The sequence below is a fragment of the Varanus komodoensis genome, unplaced genomic scaffold, assembly GCF_004798865.1.
Source record: "Varanus komodoensis strain SLA01 unplaced genomic scaffold, ASM479886v1 scaffold2, whole genome shotgun sequence".
Classification (NCBI taxonomy): Eukaryota; Metazoa; Chordata; class Lepidosauria; order Squamata; family Varanidae; genus Varanus; species Varanus komodoensis.
Window position 1 is genome coordinate 2,721,154 of NW_025335568.1, and position 15,741 is coordinate 2,736,894.

The 15,741-nt window shown below is 54.6% G+C and overlaps 1 protein-coding gene across 1 annotated transcript; it reads left to right on the forward strand.

The window, feature by feature from the left end:
- The first annotated feature begins 692 nt into the window (after positions 1 to 692).
- Positions 693 to 14,938, forward strand: CCT7 (chaperonin containing TCP1 subunit 7). Its single transcript, XM_044429329.1, has 12 exons — positions 693 to 793; positions 3,220 to 3,373; positions 4,732 to 4,838; positions 5,228 to 5,353; positions 6,785 to 6,837; positions 8,295 to 8,466; positions 9,517 to 9,681; positions 10,184 to 10,372; positions 10,992 to 11,089; positions 11,761 to 11,893; positions 13,204 to 13,410; positions 14,272 to 14,938. Exons 1-12 carry the CDS (start codon positions 788 to 790, stop codon positions 14,494 to 14,496), a joined length of 1,635 nt encoding a protein of 544 aa, XP_044285264.1. The 5' UTR covers positions 693 to 787; the 3' UTR covers positions 14,497 to 14,938.
- Positions 14,939 to 15,741: the final 803 nt, after the last annotated feature.

The window sequence follows — 15,741 nt, forward strand, 5'->3', positions numbered from 1 at the left end:
TAAAATATCCATATAAAATAATCTTAATTAAAACACACATTATAAAATAAGCCGCCCTGGCCAGATAAAATTCAATTGTATTTAGCATTTAAAATGTTGCTTAAATAAAAAGGTCTTAGCCTGGCGCCGAAAAACGAATAACGACGGTGCCAGGCGGACCTCTCCGGGGAGCGCATTCCATAACTTAGGCGCCACCGCTGAGAAAGCCCTCCTCCGAGTAGCCACCCTCCTAATTTCTCTCACGGAGGGCTCCCGGAGGAGGGCCTCTCCCGCAGATCTCAGGGGGCGACTGGGCAAATATGGATGTAAGCGCTCCTTCAAATTAAAACAATAACAATTAAAATATATACAGTAGAATAAAATAAGCTGCCCTGGCCAAATAAAATTCAATAATATTAACATTTAAAATGCTGCTTAATGCGCTTGCAAACTTTTCCCCGAACATGGAAAAAGACAAATTAGAAAGAGCAGGAGCCCCCGATCCCGGTGGGAGCTTTCGGCTTTCCTCCTCGTGTGGGGAAAACCGCTTTTGCTTCTAACACCTCTCATTTCAGTAAAAAAAAATAGAAAGAAAAACCACCCCAAAAATTATTTAGAGCGAATCCGGAATGCTCTACTCACACTCTAAAATATGGAGTCTTTCATTTTCGCATCTCTATGAGAACAACGCCCTTTGCCCCACAGAGTCCCGCCCCTTTCCCGAGCCCCGCCCACGCAGCGCCGGGAAAGTTCTGGGCGCGTGCGGTGCATTGTGGGAGGGACCGTTAGCACCAGGGCTGCCGCCAAGATGATGGTGAGTGAGGGCCGGCGGCGGAGCTGGGGCTTATCCGCCGCCATCCGCGGCGAGGGTGGGCCAGTTCTCCCCGCAGAAGGCCCTTCTGTCCCCTCCGGAGTCACCGCCGCGAGAGCGCGGCGGTATTGGCGGCGGCCGGCGGGGCTGAGCGGCGAGGGGGGCTGAGCGGCGGAGGCCTGCGCTCGCTCGCTCGCCCCCGAGCTGGGTTAGGGAGCCGACGGGGCTTCGCAAGAGGCGAGGGCGGCGGCGAGCGGTGTCGCTGGGACTTGAGGGCGAGCTGCCTCAAGTCGTGGGGAGCCGGTTTCTCTGACTGCTTGGGGCGGCTGCCGCGAGGCGTTCTGGGAGTTGTAGTCTTGGGATTCTGGGCAGGAGCGCCTTGCTTGCCTTTTCTTATGGCGGGGGGAGGCGGGATGTCCTTGGTCAGCCTTGCCCCACCTGGCGCCCTTCAGGTATGGTGGGCTGCAGCCCCCTGTGCTGACTGGGGATGATGGGAGCTGTAGCCCACCACTCCCGGAGGGCACCCGCCTTAAGCAAAGTGGACCTTGATCCAATGCTCTCCCTTTGCGTGGAATGAGCCGCTGCAAGGGGGAGAGAATATCCATTCCATTTATAAGAGTTGTTTGCCTCTCCATATTCCAGTATGGAAATTTCGGGGCAGTGAACACTTAAAGGCAAGGCCACTGAAAAATAAACCAGCAAATTGAAAACAAGCTCCATAAAAACCTTTCAAGAAATTATATATGAATAAAGTCATGATTGGTTAGCTCAGTCTTTCTGGTGGCAGGGGAAACAACTCATTGTTAGCAGCTGCCTGATCTGTAGAGGCAGTGAACTTCATGGAAAGGGGTCCACCCCACGGAAGGCTTGTCCCCAGGTGGACTCCTATCAAGCCATAGGTCTGTGTGGAGCCCCCAGGAGCATGTCATCCATTGAGCTCCTTGACTGGGCAGTTTGGTAAGGGGAAAGGTGCTCTCCCAGGTATCCTGGTCTCCCTGCTTTTCCTGATGGTCTAAAAGGGCAGCTCTGTGTTTTTCCCTTTCTCCGCCCTTGTCTCTGGCTGCCCCCAAATATGCTGAGGTAGGGGCATGCTTAAGCGTTTAGTTTAGAACATTTTATATACCACTTCCCATTTTAAAAATCCTGAAGTGATTCACAACAGTATGTTTCTTACCAGTCCTTTTAATTAATTAATTAATTTATAAATTTCTTTGGTGCATTGCTGGGTGTTTTTCAGTGCAATCATGACCTTAACCCTATGCATAAATTCAATTGATCCTTACTGCCAAGGGGGTGTGCACACTACTGCAGTGCTATTTTATCAAGTGTCCTATTTGCAAAGGCAGCTTCAGGTTGTCTCTGTGTGTACTTGCTGTGCTATATCCAGGAATGAATCAGGTCTGCCTTAAAACCATCATACTTTATACCTGGTGTGTCCAGACATGGCTGACAGGACCAGATTCATGGGGTTTCGGGCAGCTGGTCTGGCCCCTAGCCTTAAAGTGTGATACTAGAGCATGTCCTGCTTATTTTCTTGTGGTTTTCCATATTCCCTAGGCAGCTTGATTACTGAGAGGTCTCGTCTTTACTTCTGTTCCTTTGATCTAGTGTTTTCTGTCCTTTGTAGTTTTCTAGCTTGCCTGCTTTTCTTTCACAGCTCCTTGTGTCCTTTGACACATTCTGTGGAACATCTTTCTATATTTGTTTTTAAAGACATGAATATTATTGTAGAAGTACTTTAGATGGTAAAAATATAGCATGTCAAAACATAATCAACAGTGAAGACACACAGGAATGTTTAGGCTAAACGTTACAAAACAAAACGAGATAGTGGCAAACCAGGTATCTGCATAGAGCAATGAATGGTTTCTACACTGCACAAATAGTTTGATGATCCAGGGTAGAATTCTGGTAAGCTGTGAAAAGATTCTTGGTTAGATTTGACTGCTGAGTTTTATTTGATGCAAACCTAACCTGCCAGTGCTTGGCACAAAGGAGCGTAACTACAGTTAGAAGGTGCAAGGAAAGGCCTCTGGCTTGGTTGGTGGGTTGTATGAGCTGATCTTTTGCCTCAGTCACAGAGGCAGTGCTGTTTTCAAGCATCCCATCACTAATTCAGAAGGTGGGATGGCTGTACATGTTCTGTGTCCTCACAGTGGCTTGGCCAACAGCCTGGGAGGTTTCATGGGTGACGTTCTGCCACCTTTTCTGCAACTCAGCAAATTCAGTCTTCAAAAGCTTGGCTTCACTGTTGTGCCTGCCTTCCTGTTGAATGTGCATCTGCTTTGCATTCTTGCATCTGCTTATAAAAATGGCCTAACTGATAATAATTGGGTTTTCTAGATCAATGACATGGTTGAGGTAGCTTTTACAGAAGTACCTTTGTCTGGCCAGATGTTGGCATCTTGTCTTGTCTGCTTGCCTTGCAGCCCACACCTGTTATCCTGCTGAAGGAGGGCACGGACACTTCCCAGGGGATCCCGCAGCTTATCAGTAACATCAGTGCTTGCCAGGTCATTGCCGAAGCTGTCCGCACCACCCTGGGCCCCCGGGGCATGGACAAACTCATTGTGGATGACAGAGGTACCTCTGGAGCTTCCTTTAACTTTGGAATATCTCTCTGTTACTGTGTCTGCACGGGAATCTTTTTGTCACACATTGGTGTGTGATGTGGAGATGGGTCTTACTGTTCAGATTCAGGAAGAGCAAGGCAGGCGTTGCCCAGGTGCACTCACAGGCTGCCTAGAATTCTTGCTCAGAGCAGGACACCTCGTTACTGCCTGGTTTTAGGTCCTTGCTCAGTCAGACTTTCTGGCTTGAAAACAAAACATCATGGGAACAGAGGCGGGTGCCCCACCCACTAGCCCCGGATCACCAACACTGCCTAGCTGCAGCTCCCTAGGTTTTCAGGCAGAGGTTCTGCCCGCCGTATCTGGTGATGCCAAGGTGCCAAGCTGGCACATACCGTGTCCAAGGCATGGTCTCTGCCATGCATTCCTGAGGTTCTTTGTCCCATCAGACAAGAGTGACCTTGCCTTTTCCGACCTGGTGCCCTCCAGACGTACTGGGTGTCGATTCCCATCAGCCCCAGCCAGGCACCATAGTCACTGGTTGGCTGGTGGAGGTTGAGGTGCAGAGCATCTGTGGGGTACCAGATTGGGGAAAGCTGGTTGGCAAACTTTATGCTAAGACCCCAGAAGAATTAATTTCTGTGGATCCATTTGCCAGATCAGAAGTGCAGTGCTGGAACACCTGAAAAAGGATTGACATGGACTTAGCAGGAAAGCTGTACTTTTGAGCCTCTTTGGGTTGCCAGTTGTTCCAAGCATTGTCCAAATATGCCAATATAAGTAGCTTCCACTACTCTGTAGAACATCCTCTTTGCCCTGACGATCTTCCGCCTGCGTGACACAGTGGTCTGTGACTCCCTTGGTGAGCGCTGATAGGACTGCAGGAGTCTGGCCAGCTGCACCAGTAGCTGAGTGTCCATGACAAGGCCTCCAAAGGCTGGGTCGCAGCATCTTGCAGAGCCGCCGCCTTTGGCTTCGCTTCACCCCATTCACAGAAAGGCCATTCAGATTTGCTGCAGCGCTGAAGGAGTCGTCCGCCTCTTGCGCAGAGGCATGCCCAGTGTAGGAGTAGAAGGAAGGTGGAGCTTCTCCCTGAGTGCGCTGGTGCTGGGTCGTGTTGGGGTGCCTCTGGAGCTCTTAGCCAGGTCGCGAGTGAGGCCCCTCCTGAGGCTCATCGGCCGGTTCAGCTGTGAGCATCGTCTTTGCGTCCTGCTCGTGGGCTTTGTGGAAGCATCTCGGTGCCGGCTGTTGGGAAAGGGGCCTTGGACCAGGCAGACCTTCAGACGGGGCTGTTTCCTGCCTGGCCTGCTTAGGTTTTGCTCCTCCATCCAGCGGTGGTGCTCAGACCGATGTTTTCGCTTTACTTTGCAGGCAAAGCCACGATTTCTAATGATGGTGCAACCATCCTGAAGCTTCTCGACGTGGTTCACCCCGCGGCAAAGACTCTTGTGGACATCGCCAAATCCCAGGATGCAGAGGTGGGCTGCCACTGTCTGTGGTCCGGGACGGGGAGCATGACAGAGGACAGCCAGGCACCACCTGTGGCGGCGCATTTGGGGCGCTGTAGGGTTGGCAAGATGGGTCCCTCCTCGGCAGCCCGGGGGCAAGACCGCTGGGTGCTCACGGTCCAGTCGGGCGAGGTTCACATCGCACAACGTCCTGGCAGTGAGATTGCTGAGCTGGTGGTGATCCAGGGATCTCCTTTCAGAAGAGGATCTGAGCGTTCCTCGGCAGGGGCACGGTGCTAGGTGCAGGATGAAGCTGTCAGGAGAGGGAGAGCTCAGGTGGGGAGCCAGGGCTGAGAGCGGCTGTAGGCAGTGAAGCGGCTGCCTGGAGGCACTTCCCTAAGCGTGTTCTTGCGTGGCAGGTTGGCGACGGCACCACTTCTGTCACCCTCCTGGCTGCTGAATTCCTGAAGCAAGTCAAGCCGTATGTGGAAGAAGGCCTGCACCCCCAGATTATCATCCGTGCCTTCCGCACGGCGACAGAGCTGGTAAGGCCCGGCGTGGCTCCCGGCGTGCCGGCTCGCTGCCTTTGTTCAAGTGCATTTCTTTGGGGGAGTAAAAGTAAAAGGCGGAGATTAAGTCTTTACTGAGGCCTAGTTTATGAAGCTAGAAGTGCAGTCACTAAAGTATAAACTGCTGGTTTCTCTAGGTCAGGGGTTCTCAAACTTTGACTTGGGGGCCAGTTGAAAGGTGCCAGGGATGGGTGCGGGCCGCCAAGGCGGCACGGGCAGGGGGCACAGGTCAGGCGGGGGGGGTGCATGCACGCGTGTGCAGAAAGGCAGGAGCATGCATGCACAGAGATCTTTTTCTCCCAACAAGTCCAAAATGATCTCCTTGTGAGCAAGTCGGCGCCTCGCCACGCGTGCATGCGCGGCAAGCTGTGGCAGGCCAGACCCAGCCCGTGGGCCGTAGTTTGAGGACCCATGCTCTAGGTAACCCTAGCGGCTGTTTATTGTTCTTCACTTTTGAGCTGAGTGTCGCTTCCTCTCGCGGGAGAAATTATTGGGCACCAACTGAGAGTGAAATTCTGGCTTGCACCGTTTGCATTAATCCTGCTCACATGGGACTAGTAAATGAGTTTTGAGGCAGAAAGTTATCCCATGCCTTCTGTGGCACTCTGCCTGGTTGGCGTAAGGTACAGTATAGCTATTTTTTTAGCAATTTCTGGACTTTACCTTCATCTAAAAATGGAACTAAGGGCAGTTTATATTAACTTTAAATCTGTAATACAACTAAAACAACAAACACTGTTAAACAACAGTACATACTATTGAAAGGAATAAGAATCCTGGCACCTGTGAATATTAACAGTTGAAAATGTTTGGGTGAATATACATTTTTCATCTCATACTGAATGGAATTCAGTGACAGTGCCAGGTGTTCTTTGTTTGAGGGGGGCGTTCCAAAGTCGGGGTGCAGCAAAAGAGAAGGGCTTGTTTTTTGAACACACACAAAGATCTTTTTAAGATGGGATATGAAAAGCAGGAAATCTTAATGCAGGGCCAGGTTAGCATGGGAAAATGTGCAACTTCAGCACCAGCCCTTTAAACTGGAGTTGTGAGCAGGCACCCAGTACAGTTCCTTCAGAACTGTTGCAACCTGGCTTTATCTAGAGAAACCTGCTGGGATTCTCCTTGCCGAAACTGTTTTTTTGCCGCTGAAAAAGCTCTCCCGCATTACTGCCTGTGGTGCAATGAAGACGAGAAGCGCCTGGCAGCAAAACAGTGGTGGCTATACTGGCATGAGTCACTGTTTGTGGGCAGCTGCTCTGTTGCTTGAGGCTGACACAGGAGGACTTTCCTTCAGATTGAGTGAGTTGTGAAGGATTGGGGAGTTGCATGTGATAGAAATGGTATATAGTCTGACTAGGCAGGAACTGAGCACAATCATTAACTCTGATTCTTGTCTTGTTTTGGCAGGCTGTAAATAAGATCAGGAAGATTGCAGTTACAATAAAGAAGACAGACCAAGTGTATGTTTTCCATCTTCTATGGGCCATCTAGACTAAAACTGTCCACTTCGGCCTGGTCCTGGCTGGGTGTTGCCAGGCGTTGTGGTCTGGCACATCTGGAAGGCACCAGGGTGGAAAAGGCTGGGCTGCGTCCGCAACCCCCACCTTCTGTGACGTGGTTGCATGTGCATTTTATCGATGTTTGAAGCAAACTTCTGCAGAGTTCCTTGCATGAGTTCTTAAGCGATTTTATCATCTCCAGAATTGGGGATTGATCAGTCAGAATCAGTTGATCAATCAGGGGGATTGAATGAGATCCTGTGGAGGATGCCCAAAGACCGACCACCAACAAAGCTTTAGAGTAAAGCTTAGATATCTCACAATTTGCCTCTGTAATTTATAAAAGGTGAAGAGAGTTTAAGCAGCTTTAACACATCCTTTTATATTCTTCCTTTTGGGAAAGGTAGGATAAGTGTGGAGCAGCCTTTGCTACCTTGGTACTCTCCAGATCTTTCCTACTTGAGTTCCCGCCAGCCCCAGCCGGCATCATCCAGGGTCAGGAATCTTAGGAGTAGTGGTGCTTTCCAAGTTCTTCGGAGCAGCTTGAGGAAGGAAGGCTGGTGTGGATTCTGGCCCCCGGGCATCCACCTCCCAGGTGCACTGGCACTGGCGGGATGCTTTTGCATTTGATGGCCGCCACGAGTGGGGTGGGGGGGAGAAGGCAGGGCCCCTTGTGCTGTGCTGCTGCTGCAGCGGGGGTGAGCAAGCGGAGCGCCTCCCCCCTTCCCTCTGCTCCGGGCCTCGTGGCTGCAGGAGCCCCCTCGCCTTCTTCCGGCTCAGGACTGCAGGTTGCCGCCACTGCCGTGTCTCCCGCTGCAGCTTGACCTCTGCACTCTCCAGGAAAGGTTTCCCCGAAGTGTCTGTCCTGTGTGCCGGGCTCCATGTAGGATTTTCAGGCAAGCGCAGTCCCTCCTTCCGAGGTGGCGCTGTCTCTAGGAGCGTCTTCTTGCCCTCAGTGAATGCCCTTGGCTTCCCCTTGCCTCTCCTCTGCTCCCTGTGCTTCTGTAAGCTGCCCAACTGGACCGTTCTCCGGGCAGAGCATCCTTGTAGGGGCAGGTCATACGGCCACCTCGGCACCCGAGAGAAAACACTGCAGCCATCGCCAGGGAAAAACGGCAGGGAGCAGGGAGATGTTTCCGCCCCTCTGGCCAACCTGAGGAGGCGTCAGAATTGCAAGTTAATCCTTTTAACTGCAGCCCTGGGGAGCTCCTTGACTAAGCAGCACCACCTCATTCCCTAAGCAGTCGGAACATTTAGAAGGTTTTGACTGGGGAAGAGCCAGGCTGGGCTCCCAGGCAGGTGGATCGTGCGTCCAGCAGGCGCTGCCGCCACCCCCGTGGCTTAGTCTGTGTGCTGGTGGTGATGCTCTGATCTGCAGAGCGAATGAAAACAGCTGCTCCCTCCCTCCCTCTCTCCAGCGAGCTGCGGAGCCTGCTGGAGAAATGCGCAAGCACAGCCCTGAGCTCCAAGCTGATCTCGCAGCACAAGGGGTTCTTCGCCGCAATGGTGGTGGATGCTGTCATGATGCTGGATGAGCTGATGCAGATCAAAATGATTGGGATCAAGAAGGTGCAGGGCGGCGCCCTCGAGGTGAGCTCGCGTCCCCTGGTGGGTTGGGGGGCTTGCGTGTGGTCTGAGTGCCACTCCGGAGGCACCTGGAATACCTTCCGGAGCAGCTTCCCGTTTTGGCCCCCGTAGCAGCTACGGAGAGTGGTGAGGGGCAAAACCGGCTCAGCTCCTTTGCTCCCGTGGACGCCACTGAGCTCTCACGTACCCCTCTTGGTTTCAGAGTCCACGGCAAGGGGAGGGTCTGGGGGTGATGGTGGTTCCGAGACCCCTGGAAGCTTGTGGCTCAGATTGTGAACTACCTGGGGGCAAGGAGCAAAACATGGCGCTTGCCGTGGTTAAGAAGCACCATTAAGCGACTTAGACACCTCTCTGAGCTTTAGTCCAGCTGTGTCAGAATGGGAGCGCACCTGCAGTCCTAGACACCCTTCCTTGGGAGTAAGCCCATTTGGGTCCAGTTGAACTCGCCTCCAGGCAAAAAATCAAGTGATAACCCCCTGGTCTAAAAGACCCCACTCAGACGTTAGGGAGCTGCTCTAGTCAGTGCTGGGGTTTTTCCACTTGGTTTATCAGCTTCGGTAATGGCTTGTGTGTGGTCACGTTGGTCCCAGGGATACAGTGCGGATGCCACCTCATTGCAGTTAAGTGCCATAATCTTGAATGGTTTAAATAAAATTGCATCCCACCATTCATAACCTTTTCTTTTCTTTTCTTTTCTTTTCTTTTCTTTTCTTTTTTTGAAGACAAAGATAAAGGGTGGGGGCTCACCCTGGTTTCACCTTTGATTCATCTCTCAGTAGGGGAGAAGGGGAAATGTTGCATTTCCCGTGATTGTGAGAAGATAACAAAGCCTTGTAGCGGTACAGATCTGATTCCTGGGGTGTTGCCCTTGTCGGAGTGGGTCACACTAGTACAGCCTTCCCTGACCTAGAGCCCTCCTGATGTTCTGAATTTCAACTCCCATCAGCCCCAGCTAGCCTAGCCGAAGCTTAGGATTCCCAGGATGTAGTCCAGAGCACGGGGAAGGCACAGGGCTGCGTGAGCAGAGCTGAAACGGCGCTTGTCTCCCCCCAGGATTCCCAGCTGGTGGCTGGGGTGGCCTTCAAGAAAACCTTCTCCTACGCCGGGTTTGAGATGCAGCCCAAGAAGTACAGCTCCCCCAGGATCGCCCTGCTCAACATCGAGCTGGAGCTCAAGGCGGAGAAGGACAACGCCGAGATCCGGGTGCAGAGCGTGGAGGTGAGGGGCTCAGGAGGTGGGCCTTGTTTGGAGCCTGGGACTCTGTTCTGCCTCGCTGGGGGCAGGGGCGCTTGTCGCCCACAGGTCCCCTTGGCCCCGGGGGCTTCGCACTCCATGGCCGTCGGTGGGGCTGCCCCCTCCCTTGTCCTGTCAGCCTTCCCGATTGTGTGAATGCGGTGGTCCTGCTAGGTGGGCGGCGGCAGCGGGGAAGGGGGGATCTGGGCACCACCTCCCGGCAGTGCATGGGAGCATCCTCTGTGTTCGGGGGAAGCGGGGGGCTTGCGTGGCATCGGGGCGGCCTCGTCCGGCCTGGACTGGCAGAGGTGCCGCCAGATCCAAGCAGGACCCTCGGCTTCCCTGTGGTGGCAGTGTCAGGACCGTTCCGCGTGCTGGGAGGGGGCCGGAGAAAAGGGCGCTCCCTTCCCCCCTTTCCCCCAAGTGCTTTAGATCACTGGCCAGAGAACGGGCGCACTGAGGGCTCTTGCCCCCCCCCCCTTTCCAGGACTACCAGGCCATCGTGGACGCGGAGTGGAGCATCTTGTACGACAAGCTGGAGAAGCTGCACAAGTCGGGGGCCAAAGTGATCCTCTCCAAGCTCCCCATCGGGGACGTCGCCACGCAGTACTTTGCCGACAGGGACATGTTCTGCGCTGGCCGGGTGCCCGAGGAAGACCTCAAGAGGACCATGATGGTAAGCGTCCTGTCCCAGTAGCAGGGGCACGTCTCTTGTGGTTGTGATGTGCTAGGGAGAGACGCAGCACCTCTCGTGTGTGAGGCAGCCCACATTCTGGGCACAAGAAAGGTGTGCCGTGGTTCCCTTCCCGAGTGAAAATGGGTCCTGAATTAGGTGGCGGTGCATCTGCTGCTTGTGAAGCCACTGGTCATTGCAGGTGACCTTCCTGCCTGCCCACCTGGATCTACCAACCTGGCTCAGCTTTGCGCGTTCTCCGGTCAGAGGGCTTCTGTTAGCCGTCTTGCACTGTCTTCAGGCAGCATAAAGGTAGCAAACCCAGATGATCAGAATCGCCTTTTGCATAAGGCTGCCTCTTAGTAGAAAATTTGGACAGTCAGTGATATTGGATTCAGTCTCATATTTACAGAGGAACCGGAATAAAAAAGGAGATTATCAGGAATAAGAGGTCGCAACAATATTTCTAGATAAATGGTGGTTTAGCAGGGGATATTCAGTATGCAGAAGCAATTTTTAATGCTAGAAAAAAATACAAGAGATGGTATTCAGTTTGGGTTTTGAACCCTTCGTTCATGTGTGAATATCGCCCTGAAATTGTGTTCTCTTGCATGTAACACAGGCTTGCGGTGGTTCCATCCAGACCAGTGTGAATTCCCTGACGGATGATGTTCTTGGGCGCTGTGAGCTCTTTGAGGAAACCCAGATTGGAGGGGAGAGGTAATGGTCGTCGGGAGGGATACCAGAGGGTAAGGGGAACCATTCACGTGCTGCTGCTCTTAATTTCTGCCCTGACTTTTTACCAGGAAATGGTAGAAGGGCAGTTAGCAAGAACAACACTCAACATTTCAGATAAGAATGTAATAAAACCAACCCTGAAAGTGATACATCTGCAGCAGCATTTTTAAAAATGAGTGGATAATGCATTAAAGTAGCATTCTTACCAGAATCTAGTCGTGCCTTCTGAAAACGGTGGCGTGGCTTGTGCTCCTTGGGTGTGGTGCATCAGTCTTACGAGGGGTGTGGCAGCTCATGTTCCCCACCACAAAGGTAAGCCCATGCTTGCTGTGAGCTGGCTTCATACTGACCTTCTGTGCAAAACTGGGATTTCTGTGGCATCTCTGCAGACCTCCCTCCGCCCTTCGGTATTTCTCCATCCTACACGGTGCATCCCGAGCAAGCGTCATCAAGAAAGCAGGAGCTTGGTGGGGTTTGGGGGGTGCATGTGTCTCCCTTCAATCTACACTGCAGGGATTTAGTGCAGCGGCTTGCTGGGAAGACGTGTCTGTCTACACCATGCACGCCCTTGCCCTCCCGCCGAGTGCACTGGAAGGTGATGGTGTGGGCCAGGGAGGCGCACCCTGATGCCTGCCCGCCTCTCTCCCTGGCAGGTACAACTTCTTCACGAGCTGCCCCAAAGCCAAGACCTGCACGATAATCCTGCGCGGAGGGGCAGAGCAGTTCATGGAAGAGACGGAGCGCTCCCTCCACGATGCCATCATGATTGTCAGGCGAGCCATCAAGGTGCGGGCTGGGGGCTTAGCGGGAGCGAGTGGCCACCCGTGAGGGGCCGGGGAGGGGTGACCGGGCAGGGCTGCCGCCGCCCTCCCCAGGTCGCGTGGGCAGGAGCTGGGGCAGCTGGACAAACCCGCCTCGGCGCTCCTCGTGCCCTGGCCCGGTTGCTCCAGACAGCCCCGTCCCGATTTGGATCAGCCTTGCCAAGACGTCTCTGCTGGGGTGTTGCTCCTTTGCCGTGGCCGCTCTGCCTTGGCCGCTGCAGCAAGTGGGGAGGCCCCGCAGGCAGCCGTTGGCCCGCCCTGCCGCTCCCCGCCTGCCCCCCGTGTTAGGGGGCCCTGGTGCTGCCTTCTCCCGAGCGTGCGCTCGAAAGCAGGCCTGGGCTGGCCTCCCTCTGTGGTGTGGCGAGACCACCAGAGCCGCGTGGCCCCCCCTTCCCCGGCCACTCTGATGCGGCCTTGCCCCTTTGTCCCCAAAGCCCCCACAGCTCAGGAACATCCCCGTTTCGGGATCCTGCCCTTTGGAAGCGCAGAAGCTCAGCCCTGATGATTCTGCCCGGCGCGGGACTGGGTGGGCAGACGTCCTCGCTCTCGGACGTGGTGGCCGGTTTGAGAAGTGGCTCTGGGCTCCGGCACAGCTCACCTGCCACGGGAGGCGGGGCAAAGGCCGGCCACCCCCCCCCCCGTCCCCCCGCGGGCGGAGGGGGGTCCTGAGCCTCGGCGCACAAAGCAGCTCCTTTGAATCCACAGTTTTTAGTCCTAGCAGAAATTTGCTCTAGCGGCCAGAGAGAAAGCGTATTGCTCTGAGTTACATCATTTATTGCTAAATGGGAGGGCAGGACACTCAGCTGGCACCATGAAAAGCGCCAGGGGACCCAGGGGCTCCCGCAGGCACCACGTAGCCTGCCCCGGCCTGGCGTGTGCCAGCAACAGACTGGCTTCGGGGTTCTCTGCCCATGACCCTCCCTTTCTCCTGGTCTCTCTCTAAAAACCTCCCTCTTGCCCATGGACCAGCTTCAAGCAGAACAGGAACAGAATGTGCCAGTTCTGCAAGCCTCGTTCTTTGCATGGATTCCAGATTTGGTGGAGGGTAGATTTTGCAACAGCTGCGCCTCTCCTCCCCTTGCCAGCCAGCTGGTAGATCGCTCTAGTTTCTCTGAACGCGGCCGGCGTGCATCTGCCTCTTCCGAATGGCATCAGCCGGATCTGTGCCAGCCGGCCCGCCAGTGGCGCTCTTGGGAGTGGCGTCAGCTGGAGCCGTTGCGGCAGCAGAGGCTCCCGAGAGAAACTGGCATTTCCCTGCTTACCGTGTTTTTTCAGCATGACTCTGTGGTCGCCGGTGGCGGAGCTATCGAGATGGAGATCTCCAAGTACCTCCGGGATTACTCCCGGACCATTCCCGGCAAGCAGCAGCTGCTGATCGGGGCTTACGCCAAGGCCCTGGAGATCATTCCTCGCCAGCTCTGTGACAACGCGGGCTTCGATGCCACCAATATCCTCAACAAGCTGCGGGCCAAGCATGCCCAGGTGAGCTCTCTGGGGCAGGCGGCCTCCGCACCTTCCCTGCGGCTCCCCTGCCCGTTTCTCTCTCCAGGCGGGGGCCGTGCTTGATGGTTTGTCTTCTAGCCGCACCAGAGGGCTTCCAGAGGCGTGAGCGTGCGCATAAACCCGCCAGCCCATCTCTTGATGGCCGTGCCAGGGGGGACTGGGGGTGTGGTGGTGCTGGTGGCTGAGCTGCAGCTCCGTGCAGTGGCTGAGCTGCGAGGACGGCTGTTTTTGTGCTTTGCAGCCGGCCTGTTCTGAGCAAGACGCTGGTGTCTTTTTCTAGTCCCCTTTCGGGAAGCCCTTTCGAGGGCTTGTGGGGCTGGGTGTCAGGGCTGCCTGAGGATGGATCCTCCTCATCCTGATGGCTTTGCTTGTCTTTGGGGACGGAATGCAGCGGTCCCTCGGCTCACGAACACCTCTGTTCACGACCAAATCGGGTCGCGGACAGAAATTGCATAAAAATTTTGCCACAAGTCGCGAACTCTGCATCGGGTGACGATTGCGAGCGCGCCCGCCTTCCCTGCCTGAGCGTGCCCGCGCCTGCCTCCCCCCGTGTGCCCCCAGCACGCCTGTGATCGTGCCCCCCCACAGTTGCTGCGGGGGGGAAATGGCTGCGATCTTTGTTGTTCTTTGTCACTTTGCTTATAATTTTCGTGAGTAAAAAAAAATAGTTGCAGAACAGGTTAACCTTATTTACATTGACCCTTACGGGGAAATATGACTTTACTCACGACCAGTTTGGGTCACGACCAGAGTCCTGGAACGGATTGAGTTCGGGAGCCGAGGTGCCAGTGTACCTGGACTCCCGCCACGTGGCGCATGTGTGTTCCGTCTGCCTTTCAGGGGGGCAAGTGGTACGGCGTGGACGTGAGCAACGAAGACATCACGGACAACTTTGTGGCTTGCGTGTGGGAGCCAGCTATCGTGCGCATCAACGCGCTGACGGCAGCGTCCGAGGCGGCGTGCCTGATCGTGTCTGTGGACGAAACCATCAAGAACCCCCGCTCCACCGTGGACGCCCCCCCGCCAGGCCGTGGCAGGGGGCGAGCCCGGCCACACAACCACTGAAGGCCTGCCCTTGAACGGTCGCCTTAACATCCCAGCACTGTGACTGCGCCTTTTTGGTCTCCATGTGGGTAATTTAAGCTGCCTTTGACGGTCACGGGACTCCTGTGTTACGTCCTTCTCCGACGTCCTTCTCATGGGAGCCTGGTATTCAGGAACGTGTGCAGCGGGAATGTCCCTTAAGCTTACTAAGCTTAATAGGCTCTTGAATGGTCAGATCCTGGTACCCAAGATGGTTCCAGACTTCTCTTTCCCTTTTTTTTTTCCTTCTCTCTTTTCCTGGTTCCTTGCAGACGTTCAGCTTGGAGGATTAAAAGGCTTCAGATCTTTGCAGCGTTGGCACAGTGCTTGAATGTTAATGTGGGTTGTTGGTAGTATTTATTGTTTTTTTTTCTACTGGAGGTTTAAACCCAGGCATGAGAACAATAAAAAGTTGGAAATGGCATACTTGTCACCTCTACAGCCTTCCCTGTCTCTTCCCGCACCCCATTGTGATTAAATTCCTCCTTGGAAAAAATGTCCAGACTATTTGAAGGTTTGAAATGTAAAGAGTTCCATTAGACAGGAGCCTGCATGTTCATAAAAAAACACAAATGCCCGATTCTGTGTGACATCCTCTCAAGCTTTGGGTCGCAAGTGGCAAGTCTGCCTGTGGGAACTCAAGGCCGCCCCCGGTCTTTACTGTCCTGTTTGCTAGGAATTGCAGAAGGTGCGAGTGTTGTGAGGGAAGGGAGGTGTGGGAAGCCACTGGGACTGATTCCTCTTTGGTGTCCCAGCAAGGCGGCACCGAAACTCGCTGTGGCCGAGGGCCCTCTGAGAGCGTGCAAAGCTCTCTGGAAGGCAGCTCCATTTTGGTGAGCTTCCAGTTCAGAACCCTCTGGATGTCGCTTTCTCGAGGCTCTAGCCTCGGCTTCTGGGGTGTGAAGGCGGCGGCGGCTGGGACTTGCCCAGCGCTCGCCTGCTGTCCTGCCAGGCGAGATGCGAGAAGCGGCTCTCGCAGAAACGGCACACGTCCATCAACGCTTCCGCTGCCCCCGCCTCGCGCGCTCCTTGCTCTCCAGTAATTCTGCCCCATGCCCTTCGTTTTCTCTCCTTCGGCTTTCTCGGCACTGGTGGCAGCCGGGGGTGGCCCAATCCAGCCTGGCCAAGGACCCCCCAGCACTTAGGTGATCGCTGAGGAAACAGGGTGGAAGGCGGGCCTCGCTCACGCCGCTGGGCCGGCGGCTGTGCCCCCCGGCGTTGGCCTGG

Coding starts and splice junctions, on each gene's coding strand:
- CCT7 (XM_044429329.1), top strand. Junction 3,374..4,731: donor ACTCATTGTGGATGACAGAG/GTACCTCTGGAG, acceptor TTTACTTTGCAG/GCAAAGCCACGATTTCTAAT. Junction 10,373..10,991: donor ACCTCAAGAGGACCATGATG/GTAAGCGTCCTG, acceptor CATGTAACACAG/GCTTGCGGTGGTTCCATCCA.